The following is a 16,513-nucleotide window of genomic DNA, read 5'->3' as shown; positions in this document are numbered from 1 at the left end:
TATTATTTGGTGATGCAGGGGATACGGATGAAATAAAATGCAATCAAATTCTTTCACGCTTAAATCATACGCAAAGAAATAAATAAAAGCTGATCGCTAGTGCATTCCTGCGATAGGATGGGGAAAGAAAAGGAAACGAATGCCACCGACACTCGCGCATATGTGCTCGCGAGTCGCGCATTGAAGCGCGTTCGGACACCCAGCCAAGCCGCGAGTTTGTTGCCAGCTCCTGGGCATTAGCGACTGCAAGTTGGTTGCGGTAGCTGCGATCGAACAAGGTAGCTGCACACGTGCTATCGTCTGAGAGCTGTGGATTCTAGTAGCTGTGGTAACTGTAGCTGTGGTAACAGGGCTGAGCGGGCTGCCACACTGCGGCCTTGCTTGTTTCGTATCCGGTGTGAAAGTGGACGATCCCACTGGTTGTGACGCAGAATCCGTCGGAAGCGAAAACAGCAGCAGTTGCTGATAAGGCGCAGTTCCTTTCTTATGCACTTTCCGTTCGCCACTATTCGGCAGTTGTTCCTTGTTTCTGGTCGGCTGAGCCTGAGCGAGGTACTATATACGTTTGTTTACCCGCCGTCGATTGAAACGTACGGAGTTGCGAACAAACTTGACTGCGCCGTAGGAATCTGGTCGTGTTGGCCTTGGGTCTTGCCGTTTGCTAGTGCCTGAAGCTGGATTTCGCTGTAATGGGTGACGCGCATTCGTGTCATGAGGTACGAAATGCACCAAAAAAAGCGCTTCGCATAAGTGCCCATTTCAGCCCCAATCAGCCAGCGCCAGTTTGTAACAGCGCTATTTCCTCCTTTTGGAAACTGATTGTTTCAATGTGCGTCTTTGATGTGTTGCTCTATTGCAGATGCCGTTGTACGAACCAAACGTGCCAGTCAAGAAAGCAACCTTAGCATTAGCATGATTCTGGTTCCCCGAGGCGCAGTACGGCTGCGCCCCGGGGGTTGTCCGTACCCGTGTCGGCTACACTGGTGGAACTACAAAGGACCCTACTTACCGAAACCTGTAAGTGACTCAAAAAGGCATGGCCCTACGCGCTATCGATAGCGTCTTGTCTGCTTACCTAGATAGCTTGCGTACGGGAAGAACCTTTAAGCAGTTCTTTCCTTCAACAATTGGGTGCATAACTGGCCATACATACCAGTATATAATATCCAATTGTACCCAAGAAATGGAATAAAGTGGAAACCAGTTGGAATGATGCACTTCAATGAGATTACGCATTTATACATACTTTACAGTTCCAAACAGTCATGTCAATCAGTGCTAACATTTATCTATTTGTTGGAATACTTGCATTCTATTCGGGGACTATAGTTCAACATGCATCTATTTCCAAACTTAAATGTTTGATTCCAAACTACTTGCACACTGAAATATTGATTCCGGTGGGGGTCGCCACTGGAACATAGCTGTTCCGATCAGAATGCTTGAGCATCATTTTATGTTCAGTTGGTATAGCATTCGAATGCTGACTGCCAACTCTTAGTTAGGACAGTGCTGAATGGGCCTCTATACATGCCCGGTTGGTATAGACAGTTCTATTTCGTTCTCTTTGTATGCATGTCACATATGTGAGGTCATGTTTGTTTATATTAATGGAGTGTCTAGCATTACGTCTAGACGTAACGATAGAAGTTGTTAAAGTTACGTCCAGACGTAAAAATAAAAAATGTTTGAGTTACGTCCAGCGTGACAACAATACAAAACCGACTTGTTAAGCCATCTGGACCGATCGTCAGTTGTGGCGTAGTAGGCTGAGGCAGCACATGTAGGAAATAATCATCATCAGCCTGACTACGTCCACTGCAGGACAAAGGCCTCTCCCATGTTCCGCCAGTTAACCCGGTCCTGTGCTTGCTGCTGCCAATTTATGCCCGCAAACTTCTTAATCTCATCTGCCCACCTAACCTTCTGTCTCCCCCTAACCCGCTTGCCTTCTCTTGGAATCCAGTTAGTTACCCTTAACGACCAGCGGTTATCCTATCTACGCGCTACATGCCCGGCCCATGTCCGTTTCCTCTTCTTGATTTCAATTATGATATCCTTAACCCCCGTTTGTTCCCTAATCCACTCTGCTCTCTGCTTGTCTCTTAAGGTTACACCTACCATTTTTTTTTCCATTGCTCGCTGCGTCGTCCTCAATTTAAGCTGAACCCTCTTTGTAAGTCTCCAGATTTCTGCTCCGTAGCTAAGTACCGGCAAGATACAGCTGTTATATACCTTCCTCTTGAGGGATAGTGGCAATCTACCTGTCATAATCTGAGAGTGCTTGCCAAATGTGCTCCACCCCATTCGTATTCTTCTAGTTCAAGCTCGTGGTTCGGCTCCGTGGTTATTACCTGCTTTAAGTAGACATAGTCTTTTACAACTTGAAGTGCACTATTACCTATCTCGAAGCGCTGCTCTTTTCCGAGGTTGTTGTACATTACTTTTCTTTTCTGCAGATTCATTTTAAGACCCACCTTTCTGCTCTCCTTGTCTAACTCCGTAATCATGAGTTGAAATTCGCCCCCTGAGTTACTCAGCAATGCAATGTCATTGGCGCAGCGCAGGTTACTAAGGTACTCTCCATTAACTCTTATACCTAACTGTTCCCATTCTAGGCTTCTGAAAACCTCCTGTAAGCACGCGGTAAATAGCATTGGGGAGATTGTGTCCCCCTGCCTTACACCCTTCTTGATTGGTATTCTGTTGCTTTCTTTATGAAGCACTATGGTAGTAGTTGATCCCCTGTAGATTTCTTCCAGGACATTTATATATACTTCATCGACGCCCTGATTCCGCAGTGTCTGCATGAAGGCCGATATTTCTACTGAATCAAACCCTTCTCGTAATCTATGAAGGCTATGTATAGTGGTTGGTTATTATTATACATGCAGGACAGTATTCTTTAAAACATTGTAGCAATAATGTTCCAAAAGTGCCACTTATATATATATATATATATATATATATATATATATATATATATATATATATATATATATATGAGGAAAAAATTGGTGGTCATGATTTCAACGTAACAAAGCCATAGAATACAGGAGTCTCGCTGGAGATATATTTCATTTTTTTAGGCCCGAGTGCTCAGATTTGGGTGCACGTTAAAGAACGCCAGGTGGTCGAAATTTCCGGCGCCCCCCACTACGGCGTCTCTCATAATCATATGGTGGTTTTGGGACGTTAAACCCCACATACCAAACCAACCTAAATTTCTTTTTTATTTTTTAAAGACCCTATTGAAGGGGTATTACAAAAGGGGTGAGTACATACATGAAGAACAAAAAGCCATGTTTTTTAATACATTGTAAAGTGATCTGTTAAAGTGGTAAAAAATGTCACAGGTAATGGCTGTGATGTCATTGGAAAGGCCGTTCCAGTCTGCTGCTGCACGAAAAAAGAATGAAGACGAAAAAGTGACAATGCGGGCATGTAGGCGAGCAACTTGTTGCGGGTGACCGGTGTGACTGGAGATGCATGTTGGGGGCGGAGAATGTACGGTGGCTTGCCGAGGGAGCTGTAAAAAAACTTGTGAAAAAGACAAATGCTAGCAGTGCGGCGACGAGATGCGAGTAATGATAAACTGGATTCTGTTTTCAGGGCTGATATGCTGATGTCAAATGAGTACTTAGAGTGAATAAACTTTGTAGCTCGATTTTGAAATGACTCAAGTTGATTGACAAGCTATTGTTGATGAAGATTCCAAATGGGGCAATTTTGATCTTATGAGAGACTGATAGGTGAGTGGCTTTACATCTTTAGGTGCAGGGCGGAGATGGTGTTTCAAAAACCCGAGGGTTTTATTGGCAGATGAAATGATGTTCGTAGCATGAGTCGCCCAGGTTAAATCACTGCAAAGGGTTACTTCAAGATATTTGTAGGAAGGAACTAATTCGAGGTTAGCGCAAGCAATTCGGTAAGAAAAAAATTAAGTGGATTTTTACAGTGGTAGAAACAGACAGTCTTGCATTTATTAGGGTTTAGTTCCATTAGCCATAGGTTACACCATTCTTGCACACTTCGCAAGTCATTTAAAAGAGATGCGTTATCGGAAATGTTAGTAATGTTGCGATAAATTACGCAATCATCTGCAAACGTACGGATGAGACATGCAATGGTAGATCATGAATATGTAAATTAAGAACAACAGTAGACAAAGTACGGACCCTTGAAGAACACCTGAATGCTGAATATATATATACACACACATACATACATACATGTACTGAGAGAGTATTATTTAAATGGTGGGCCAGTTTTGTATATATGTATATATATATATATATATATATATATATATATATATATATATATATATATATATATATATATATATATATATATATATGAGAGAGAGAGTAAGGTCAAGTGAAGGGCAGGGAGTTTAACCAGTAGAAAATTTCTGGTTTGCAGCTGTAATGAAAAATAGGGCACTGTGGAATTGCTAAGTACAATGTTGTGCGAGGGATTTGGAAAGGGGTCATGGTTCCTGGTTTGACGCTTGGCTATGCGGTCTTGTGCATGAGATGAGAGGTTCAAGCGAGATTAACGATAATTCTTGGGGTGGCTCTATGCTGTACGAAGCCAAGGTGGGAGTATTGCAGACCAAGATTTACCAAGCTAAATAAATACGAAGGGATAAGCACATTATGTAGTGCATATGTGGGGACGAGGAGGAGGGGACATCTGATCCTTAAAGACATGACGCTGTTCTGTAAAGGGCTTCACCTGTAGTCCTAGATAATGATGGATAATTTTTTAAAGCACTGCAGGGTTTAGGGAAGTGCAGGCGAAATAGACTTTAAGAAGGTAGAAATAACCAGGTCAAGGTTAATTTATTGGTGGCTACAATGAAGGCCTGAGTGAAATTCAATCCTTCACTGCACAGTGCTTGTACTAATGCATTCACAGCGCTTAATGTATTCCGGCTAAGCAGCGTAAGCCGCTGCCCAATGTAACGGGTACAGCCTTATCAAATGGTAGTATGTAGGTGTTCTGTGGCCTTATCTCGTGAAGTGTGTGGCCTTATCTCGTGACCATCTTGTGAAGTGTTGGCAATTTCAAAATCCTTGTGATGCCAAGCTTGAACTAGCGCCTGTGAAGGCCGGTTAGTGCATGCCCCCCCCACACACACACACAGAGAGAGAGAGAGAGAGAGGCTCCAGTCACGCCCTTCAGTTGTTCATTCATGCAAACTGAAAAGCCGAGCGGTACAGTTTCGTTGAACTTCAACTAATTACAAAGAAATGCTTTTTTTCTTCTTGTGGCTGGTACAGCGAGAAGTGAATACTTGATTGTTTCAGTTGCACACCACCATTTAAATACAACCTAAACACGCACAGATATAACAAAAACAATCGCGCTCAGTGTGTCACTGAAGGCCAGTACCCCATTTATTGGCATCAATGTACGAAGCCGGCCGAACTTTCCTTTATGCGAGTGAGAAGGGCAGTCTGCCAGTCAATGGGGTGCTGGCCCTTGGTGACAGTAGTATTTTTCACTTTGCACGACCATTTTTGTTTTATCTGTGCGTGCTTGGGTTGTATGTAAATGATGTTGCAAATCTGAAACAACCAAGTATTCACTTCTTGCTGTAGCGGCCTCAAAAAAAAGAAAAAAAATGCATTTTTCTGTAATTTGTTGAAGTTCCATGAAACTCTAGCAGATGCAAACATCACCGTGGTACCATGGAGGCTATTGGCTATTGTTATGTGGCTATTGGTATGTCTAGTCATAGTGCTTCTATTGGCTCTAGTTACGGCTGGACATAACAATAGCGCTGGCTATAGTTACATCTGACCTCTTAATTCAGCGAGCGGCAGTGCCAAACGTTACCGTAGGAGATGCAATTGTCACTGTGGTACTATGGTGGGTACCGTGGACGTAATGCAAGTAGTGGCTATAGTTATGTCTAAAGGTAGCCCTACCATTGGCTATAGTTAGGGCTGGACGTAACAATAGCGCTGGCTATAGTTACGTCTGGACGTAAGGATTGCGGTGCTTACAGTTACGTCTGGACGTAACCCTAGCCACACCGTTATAATAATAAAGGGTTTCATGGTGGAATTCGTAAATATAACCTGGTTAGGGGCCTGAAATTCCAGCTGGTTCTAATCGGAACTTTACTATAGACATCGATGGGACTTCTCAGAAATTAGCAAATCTGTAACAAGGAAGTAGCCAATAACATTTTTACAGCGAAAGCTGTTATCGTGATCACAACATAAATCACGTGTGGCGCGTAGCTGCCCGCTGCCGCCATTCGTAACCACTATCGCAAGAAATAAGCGGAAAAAAAAAAACTCTGTAAATAAACGCCAAGGACACAATTTTATTCAAACCCGAGATCACTGCATGCCATCCCAGTATCCTACCACAGAGCCACGCCGGTGCTTGGAACTCATTTCTAAACTAGCCTTAGGCAGTCTTGATGTCAGGGAAGGAATCGCATTGATATGAGTAGTAAAGAGTTTTAGAACATCAAAGGAACACCCTAGCGTTGCACAATGCGAATTGCGTAACGAGTGGATCGTCCAATGCTCCAACCCATTGCAAAACTTGTTCTTGATCACCTATCAACTGTGGCGCATACCCACTTCAGGCATAATTCTTCATTTTTGTTGGCGACTGCATAAAAAAATTTGGCATAATTCCTAGCAACACAGGAATCGAAATTCTGGCTTTAGGCTGTTTTAATCAGAAGTTTGACGGAAGACACCATTCTATGATTTTAAGGTATGTTGCCACCTTTTTGGAAGTATGTTGCGATCTTTTTGGAAGACGAAATGTATGGCCCCAGTGTTTATTACTTGGTTAATGCCAATAGTTAATTAGTCTTTAGTATTGGTTATGTCTGTACAAAAGTTTTAATTGGCATTTGCCAACAATGTGTTCCTTCCTTCATTTTTAACAGAGCAGTGGTGCGTAGTGGAATTTGTTTAATTTCTATAATGCTTACGTTTTTGCTAGTGAATGACTTTCTTAATTTTTAGTATACCTGTGATGAGTAGTGGCGCTTACCCAATTTCTGTGGAACATACATGCTAGCAATGCTGGCACACATAGGAGAGATGACTTTTGGTTTTACTTAGCCATGTACAGCTTCGCTGGAAATGTATGCTGGTTGATGCTTTCTTGCTCTTGAGAATGAACCATTAGCGAGCCCCACTGGCAAGCAAGTTTTCTGATAGCGCATAGTTTCATGCCTATACAATTGCTCTAGTAGGGGTTGGCACGTTTTCAGCCTCCTTGTTATGTGCAGTGTGTGGAAGCTTGGTTCTGCTCCCCGCAGGTCGCGGGTTCAAATCTCGGCTGCGGCGGCTGCATTTCCGATGGAGGCGGAAATGTCAAGGCCCGTGTGCTCAGATTTGGGTGCACGTTAAAGAACCCCAGGTGGTCAAAATTTCCGGAGCCCTCCACTACGGCGTCTCTCATAATCATATGGTGGTTTTGGGACGTTAAACCCCACAAATCAATCAATCAATCAATCTTGGTTCTGCTATTTTGAATACCAAATGCATTGAAATAAAGGAGGCTATGCATCTGGTATTGTTTACAATATAAAAGTTGAAAAGAAAAGAATGAAAAAAAGTTCGCCGAAATGTACGATACTGTTTAATGCGAACACGTAGTTCAGCTTTGTGTTGGGGCAAGGCAAACTGTGTTTGAAGTTTCGGCTCTCTGCAACGTATTGACCATGCCATAAATCATAATTCTTGTAAAGTAACAAAGCATCCACTATACCATTATTAGTCTTTCTGCTGAACTGGCTAACCTCCCTGTCTTTCCTCATTTATTCCTCCTCCTCCTCCTCTGCAGATAAGCGAGGTACCCGCTACACATTTGTAAAGTGTTATGTGCACTTTGTTGATGTTGCATGTGGCTGATAACGATGAAGAATTATGGCTGAGCACTTTGAAGTGGGTGGCAAGCATTAAACCAGACACTAGTTGTGCAATTAGCATCTTGTGATGACTGGTTGTTATTTTACTCTTCATAGGCTAACGAGATTCCTTTGCCGACATGATGCCTTTATATGGTTTTTTTGCAACTGATTGTCAAACATCATCATGGCTTTGTGGTAAAATATTCGACAAAAAGATACCCGAAAATTTCGGGTATCTTTTTCTCATTTAATTTTTTTTCATGTCCACCGGTTTACTTTTACAACGAAAGCTGTTATGAGATCACAACTCGAGTTACGCGCAGTTGTTCGCCGCCGCCGGTGTCTGTAACCACATCGCGCGAAATTAGAAAGAAAAAAAAAACATAGCACCAAAGACACAGTGGGGCTCGAAACCCGGGTCTGCTGGGTGTCGGCCCATTATTCAACCACTGAACTACGCCGGTGCTTGCGACTTGTTGGCAAACCTAGCACCAAAGACACAATGGGGCTCGAACCCAAGCCTGCTGGGTGCCAGCCCAGAATTCTACCACTGAGCTCTGCTGGTGCTTGTGACTTGTTGGCAAACTTACTTTAGGCAGGCTTGATATCAGGAAAGCAATCATGTTAATACAACTTATAAAGCGTTCTAAAACAGTGAAAAAACAACCAGTCTTCGCACAATGTGAATAGCGTAACAAGTGGGCCGTCCGATTCTCCAACACATTACAAAAGCTTGTTCTTGTTCCTCTATAAACTGTGGCGCATACCCACTTCAGCCAAAATTCCTCATCGTCGTCGGCCACTGCATGAACAATTGGCACGAAATTCCTTGCAAGTGTTTAGCAGATACCGTGATTCTCAGAAGAATGACGAAAAATAGCATAGAAAATGCCGGCCTACTACCCAGAAGTTTATTATTAATGCCCTAGTGGGTATCAAGCAAGTGTGCTTGCATTAGTTACCTAATGAGTGTTTTGAAAAGGCTCTGAAAGGCCGCTCTTTTAGCTTTCGCTGTCACTGTGCTGCGCATTCCGCGCAGGTCTGGCATTTTTTTATGTGTATCAGTTATGCCACTGATGGCTACGTGACAGTGACACCACTCAACACAAAAATGGGCACCTAAGAGCTGCGCTCTAAATGCGTCTACTTGTATTCATATATAATGTCACTGTTGAGGTTGTACTGCTCATTCCTCTGTATTGGCCACAGAATTAAAATAAATATTCCAGTTCTTTTCTTATTACTGCTACAGTAATCTGTGGATGTTTTAAGACAGCAGCTCTTTTAGCTTTTCATTGTGCCGAGTAGTGCAAATAGAAAGGATCATCATCACGAACTGGCGTGCGCTCGCTACGTCTTTTTTGTCATTTTCACTCTCGTGACATATGCTCTGATTTGTCCAGCCTTGAAGTGCAATAACTATGATTGGTGGGTACGTTACAAGACTAAAAGTTATGTAGCGTCACGTAACAACTAGTCGCTTAACTGCAATCGTGTAATATCGTGTAACAATTAGTCATGTGCCTAAAACTCATGTAACATCATGAAATGACTACATAGTTGCAAGACGAAAATTGCACAATATTTAGTCGTGTAATTACTAATCAAGTAACTAGTTATGAGACTAAAATCACATAACATGCACTGTCATGACTAAAATTACATACATCTATTCATGCAATTAAAACCTTGTAACACCCAGCATCAAGCCATGTAATAAAAATTGCATAAAAGCTAGTCGCACAACCTGTTCCCCACCATGAACTTTGCGACTTGTCAAGTAAGTAATAAGTAAAATCAAGTAACAGCTAGGCATGTGATTGAAATCACATACAGTCAAGTAACTAACCTCGGCACTAGAAACTACTCGGCACTAGAAACATAACTAGTCATGTGACACTTTTTTTGCAAAAAATCATGCAGCAATTCGCGCGATTAAAATTGTGTCGCATAACAACTAGCCATGTGACTATAAATCTTGTAAAAAGTAGTCACATGATTAAAATTGCATAAAATTACATAATGGCTATTCACATGACAAATTTTGTGACAGCATGTGGCAGCTAGTCACATGACATGGTCCTGACAAAACCTTCACGTGCGCAGTGCCGGGAATGTGACCCAAACTGAACAAAAATAGCCAGGCATTACTGGCAAAAAACTTGGAAGCTAAGTTAAACACTAGCTCTCCTGTTGGTTCCAAGCCTTGCAACACTAATGGTGCAAGCTGCACAATTTTTTTTCTTAGAGTGCGCATGAGATAGGAGGTTCACACATTAATCCGGAATAGTCATAGCTGGAAAAAACAAATTCAAAAGTTTTCAAAGAATACTAAAGATAATTGAACTTTTGGATGCTTTAACATTTCATTTTCCAATGTGATAGTTCAATTAAGATCGGTACCCTGCTTGTCTTGTGGTTATGGTGCTCAACTGCTTGCGCAAAGGTTGCAGGATCGAATCCTAGCTGTGGCAGGCCACATTTTCAATAGAGATGAAAATGCTTGAGGCCCATGCTCTTAAATTTAGGTGCAAATTAAAGAATCCCATGTGGTCGAAACTTGCGATGCCCTCCACTGCGGCTTCCCTCATAATCATATCATGCTTTTGGGATGTTAAAGCCTATCAATTATTTGTAATAGATAAGATTGCCACACTTTGATTTAAGAAAGATACCTAGGATGCTGAACTTAGTCAGAGTTTTCCTTATATTTTGGTTTCTTTATCTCTATTGCATTTCTCAGTGGCAAGAAAGGTAATGTCTGTGACCTTCTCATGATGTAGGTGTATTTTACTGTTTCAGTGGTGACCATACAGAGACTGTTCAGCTCGACTATGATCCTACCAAGACAGACTACAAGACTCTTCTGGACATGTTTTGGGGATTTCATGACCCAACTGCCTGCCACAAGCGACAGTATATGTCTGCAATTTTTTACCATGACAAGGAACAGAAAGCTGCTGCTGAGGAGAGCTTGAAGCGAGAGCAGAAGAAAATGGGCAAGCCACTTGCTACAAAGATCTTGGCTGCTGGAACATTTTATGATGCTGAAGAGTATGTATTGTTTTATATCATTTGTTCACGTAATTATAAGCTTATTGGTGGAACGTTGTCATAAGCTGCATATCCATGATTTCAAGGTATCTCTGTCTCAGCTTTAACTGCTGTTGTTTTTGGTTGAATGTAAAATTATAGCAACCAAGGAAGCAGTTTCTCAGTAGCCATAGTTGAGATCATCATTATGAACAGGACTTGTGATTTTTAAGCCGAGTATCATAATGGTAAACATCCTAGCTTAGTACAGTGGATTCAAGCTACTGAACATAGAAGCCAATATTTGAGGCAGTCTTGAAATTTTGGAGAAGAAATCTGGGAGGCTTACAAAGAGGGTTCAGCTGAAGGTGGCAGACTGGTCTTTGGGACCAAAAAGTGGAAAAAAAAAAATCATTTTTTAAAATTGACATATTTGGTTTCTGCATGTACTTTTCTATTTCTCTGCGAATTTTCACACACCAGAAAGTAGTAATTTTTTTTGTAATGTCATTCTAACTGTCCAGATTCCTGGTGCTGTAAACATGCAGAACATGCAAAAAAATGGGCAACCGACATTGAGGCTTCTTTATAATCGGTCGCCGCCTATGTTAGAAGCTCTGCTATGAATTTATTAGCACCTTTATGAGGTTTGAATGTTGCTTTTTGAGGAAGCTGTGTGTTTTCAGTTTTTTTTTTCATTTTTCTCAAAAAAGTAAATTTACAACTGTTCAATTTTAAGGCCTCACTTTGTAGCTAGGGCAGGTACAACAATAATTCATTTTGCAATGGAAACCTGTATGTGTGTAGAATGCAATTATGGGAGCAGAATTCAGAGCACAAGTCTTTTTAATTAACTACTCTTTAAAATTGTAATGCAATTCCAACTGCTTTTGAAAATGGGTAGTTCGTTTTGCTGTAAAACAACCAATAAAGGCCTAAAAACAAAAAAACTCTTGCATACTTTCACTCTATAGTCATTAGTCGATGTTAGCACTTCTTTTTCTATGGTGGCCTTAAACAATAGGGGGTGAACTTAAGTTGTCTCAGGAATAAGGTGAGTTACAGGAAAACTAATTAAATATTTGAAATCAGCAGAAAAAACTGCATAGTCCTGTGCAGTTAGATCAAGATCACTGAAAAAAGAAACAAAAAAAATGTCTAAGACCAGTCTGCCCCTTTAAATTGAGGACAATGCAGCGAGTGATGAAAGGAAAATGATAGGTGTAACCCCAAGAGACAGGAAGAAAGCAGAGTGGGTTAGGGAACAAACGGCAGTTGAGGATATCATAGTTGAAATGAAGAAGGAATGGACACGGGCTGGGCAAGTAGCGTGTAGACGGGATAACCGCTGGTCATTAAGGGTGACTGGATTCCAAGAGAAGGCAAATGCACGAGAGGCACACAGAAAATTGGGTGGGCAGATGAAAGCGCAAAGCAATAAATGTGACAGGAACAACTTGGAATGTAACGATGAGAACGGCAAGCAGATCAAAACGTTCAGCGCGCTGCTCACACAAAAATGACGCACAAAAACGATACTCGCAGGACTAGAGCGAACTAACAACGTTTACCGCGCGACACGTAACACACTGTTAAAGGGGGGAGGCTACCCTGGAGACCGAACTTTTTTATTTTTTAAGGTATCTGGATGAAACTTTCAGGGGTTGTTCACTACAATAAAACTAGCACAACTGCTAAGTTTCACGAAGCTGTGTTTCTTAGTTCCAGAGTTATTGAGGTTTAACTGGGTGCTTCACATGGGTGCCTGAGGAAGAGTCGTGAGAAATCACAGTACATAGTAGAAAGCTGAAATTCATTGTGGTCATTCCTTGATAGCTATCCCAGGGCGCTACAAAGCCGTTTTTTTTTAATTCCCCCCCCCCCAAAAAAATTTTCACGCAACTTTGAATTTGATGTAACCAGTAATGACCAGATTCATCAAAAATTGATTGTTTATTATAAATTAACAGCACCAATTTTCAAAAAAAGGAGCTTGTTACGCCCTTGCAAGGTCATTCAGGAACAGAATAAAAAAAAACGGCACACAAATCTGATGAACGGTTTTCGAGTTCTTGCTTTCCTCAGCACCACAATTAGCAAAAAAATCCGTTCTGAGAAAACAGGCCGAGAAAGTTCAAAACACGTGTTTTCTTCAAAAAGCTCCAGCACAGTAGCTAGAAGTGTCCTGGCGCACTCTTTTCTTCTTTTGCCTGGCCTCCATCTTCTCTTGGTGTCTTTTAGAATTCTTTTTTAGGCGTAAAGCGTCTTTTTCACGAGCTCGCTGGATGGCCAGATGACCTGGTTGAAGTCCAATGGAGTCCGATATCACTTGGGTTGCTTTGCAGCAGCCGGCATTGTAGCGCAGCACTGCTTCATGCAGTGCTGTTTCTACCGCGATCAAGGATGAGTGTTGTTCCTTCGGCATCAGAGACCACAGAATGGAGTGCAATGATTCTGATGCATTTTGCGTCTTCGCTCCCAGGCAGCGCTGAAGAAGCGACTTTTGTGACAGTCTTTCGTAGATGGGCAGCATAGCTGCAGCGACATAGTCCGGTAGGCTGTGTTTATGTTTTGGCTGTGGCTCACGCTTTGCCTCTGCAGCTCTATGGCGGCACCACGATTGAGCCCCCTCTGGGCAAAGTTCATGGTGAGGGTCCTGGTCAGTCGATGTGACGTGGTGATATGTTGCCATCACTGCACGCTGCATGGCTGTTAGGTCAGTTGAATTGTTTCTCAGGGCCCAACCATAATATCCTGTCAGCTTTTCAATGAGGGCTTTAGTCAGCTTCCCCTTCCCACTCAGTGGCTTATCACTTTTCTGCACAATGTTTCGAAGAGAACTTCCAATCCTTTTCTGAACATGGTTCAGACATTCTTCTTTTACAATTGGCACTAGCCCGTACACATTCTCTTCTGTGAGGGCAGCGAAGGTACGGCTGTCTCCGTCGGACACAAGAGTGGTGTACCGCAGGCCATGCTTGGATACAGACTGCCCAAAGAGCGTCAAGCCTGCCTCCACTTCCATGCTTCCCGATTTTGCGTCTGTGTTTTTCTGGCAAATGTGGTGCTTCTGCCAGCTTTCGTATGCTGCATCTCCAGGTTAGGGCCCTGTTTGGCATCCAAGGCAGTGGTTTGAAAGAACTACAGCATCCAAGATGAGACCTGTAAAGAAGTCAATTACCGATCCCACTCCGATGTGTGATGTGTGACCCCGCTTATGCCATGTGCCATCGTACACTACGGTGATGTCCTTGCAGAAGGTGGGGTCCATTTCTTTATATCATCACTGCTGTGATCACTGCTTTTTGATCACTGCTGTGGCAGAATCAGCATAAATCTTCTCCAAAGCGGTGGCCTCTGGCTTCCTGAACGTCTCTTTCAAGTGCTTTTGAAACGTCTTGTGGTGAAGACCTCTGTAAGAGACGTTCATGGCAGCCCAAAAGTCATTAAGAGCTGTTTGCCCCTTGCCTATTTGCTTTATAGCCATTATGGCGCGGACATTTACATCGAAGGCCTGCGTGTCCTTTTTGCGGGGTGATGTCCATAATTTATCGACGGTGCCACAAGAGGCGCACACGACTTCAAGTTTTGTTGCAAGTCCAAGCTTGGTGCTCTCTCGGACAGTCATAGCACCTTTCAAACATTCTTTGCACACTGTGCGGCTGAGCACGACGCTAAAGATGTTCATTTGAACGAGCGAAAAATGTTTGCCCTCACTTGTCACTGCAGGTGCAAGAGCCGGCTGCATCAGTTGAAATTTCTTCTGCGTCGCTGGCGTAGACTCGAGTTCAGCGCGAACGGCGTCACGACGTTTCGCATTTGCATCGATTTCTTCCTTCGTTAAGAAACGCGTCCGCAGATGAAGCGACGGTCCACTCACGCTCGATGCGGCACCGATTCAGACGAAGTGCTGGGTCCGGCGATATCAGAAGCACTCGGTGTCACGCTGGATGGCACCGATTCAGACGAAGTGCTGGGTCCGGCGATATCAGAAGCACTCGGTGTCACACTGGATGGCATCGATTCGGAGCACGTGTCGAGCCCGGCGATCTCGGAAACACTCGGTGCATTTGCGGCTCCAGCCACACTCGATGTGTCGGATTCTCGACTGGCGACAGCCGACAACACAGTTCCGTCGCTTCAAGCGTCTACGCAGTCAGCACCCGCAGCAGAATAGCGGAATTTCGATGATCGTACAAGCCACATAGCGCGCCTCCGCGCACCGGACTTCCGCACTGACTTTGGCTTCGTTGCCGGCATCGCCCGCAACAACAAAGACGAAAGGCACAGAACTAGTGCAAAAAGAAAAAAAAACGAGAGAAAATGATCGAAAAGATAGCACAAGGCGAAGAGCGGCTCGTAAGCAGACGTCTGTCGAGGCGGACGGAGCAGAGAGCAACAATGAAGCGAGCGCGCTGGACGCGCCATCGAGAGGAGCGACCGCCCCTGCTGCTGCACAGCAGCCAATGACGGGCACGCTTTCTCCCGCGAGATATGAATGCGCTGCTCTAGCCAATCAGCGCTCCGCATCGCATCGCGGGAAAACGCCAATAGCGTCTCAACTGTGCTGCCGACGCCATTTTGCAAGGCGGCGAACGAGAGAGAAAGAATTCACGGTCAAAACAACACCAAGATGGCGCGGGACGACCGCATGGTCCGGGAATGGCGCGCGCGCGAAGTTTGGTTTGATTTCGAGCTTTGCGCCTGTTTTGGACGCTGCGGCGGCCTCGAAAATAGTATTTTTTTTTGCACTTTGCGGTTGAATTAGGTGCTGATAATTACAGAATAGGTAGTTTATGAGACATACAACCCAAAAATGTGGTTTTTCAAAAACAGTCTTTTTCGCGATTTTTCGGTTTTCAAGGGCCGCGTCCCCCCTTAAACAAAAACGATGCATGAAACGAAATCATAGGTGCCGATGAGTACAAATTAACAAATTTCCCAGTTGTTATACCTCTCTGTGTATGAAAAGTGCGCAGTTTTCGCAAAAGGGGCCTGTGCTGAGACCAAAGTGACCTTTGTGGGCACAGCAATTTCGTTTCAGTGATAGCTGAAGGCCCGCGATTCCCCCACCAAAGAATAAGTGCGCGCACAGGCGTCCACCCCCCTCCCCCCTCATTCATGGGGCAAAGTACACGTGAGAGATAAGCAGGTGTCTGCCCATCGCGATCGAGCTCCGCACCGAGCGCGGGCGGCTTTTTTTCTTTGAGTGTTCATTTATATAGATACGTATACATATACGATGAACAATAGCGGCGGGGGCAATGGCAAAAAAAAAATGGCAGCATATCCACAGGGTGAATGATGGAGAGTGGGGCGAAGCATCTGTCCATCCATTCGTTCTTGCTTCCGTTTGTCCATGCGTCCATCTGTGTGACCGTGCATCTGTTCGTGCGTCCATCCCTGCGTTCGTTCGTCCGTCTGTGCAGCCATCCGTGTGTTCGTCCATGCATCTGTCTGTGTGTGCATTCGTCCATCTAGTCAACACTCCAAGTACCACCATCTCGCATCTTTTCATCATATATTCCGCATATAGAAGCACCGCCATCTAGCAGAGATTCCAAGGACTAAACGAGAGGTGGC

The 16,513-nt window shown here is 43.7% G+C and overlaps 1 protein-coding gene across 3 annotated transcripts in view; it reads left to right on the top strand.

The window, feature by feature from the left end:
• The first annotated feature begins 141 nt into the window (after positions 1 to 141).
• LOC119177256 (peptide methionine sulfoxide reductase) overlaps positions 142 to 16,513 on the top strand; it is a 29,983-nt gene continuing 13,611 nt past the window's right edge. Inside the window, exons 1-3 of one of the 3 annotated variants that reach the window (XM_037428697.2) lie at positions 142 to 278; positions 860 to 1,017; positions 10,700 to 10,951. In XM_037428697.2, the coding sequence (XP_037284594.1) occupies positions 10,770 to 10,951 (182 nt within the window). In that variant the 5' untranslated portion in view covers positions 142 to 278; positions 860 to 1,017; positions 10,700 to 10,769. Of the gene's footprint in view, positions 279 to 353; positions 717 to 859; positions 1,018 to 10,699; positions 10,952 to 16,513 lie in introns of those variants that run through there. The other 2 variants (XM_037428696.2, XM_037428695.2) reach the window with 2 other exon arrangements.

Source organism: Rhipicephalus microplus, chromosome X (assembly GCF_043290135.1).
Source record: "Rhipicephalus microplus isolate Deutch F79 chromosome X, USDA_Rmic, whole genome shotgun sequence".
NCBI classification, from domain to species: Eukaryota; Metazoa; Arthropoda; class Arachnida; order Ixodida; family Ixodidae; genus Rhipicephalus; species Rhipicephalus microplus.
The sequence above is the reverse complement of the archived record's forward strand: the minus strand, read 5'-3'. Positions and strand labels throughout refer to the sequence as shown.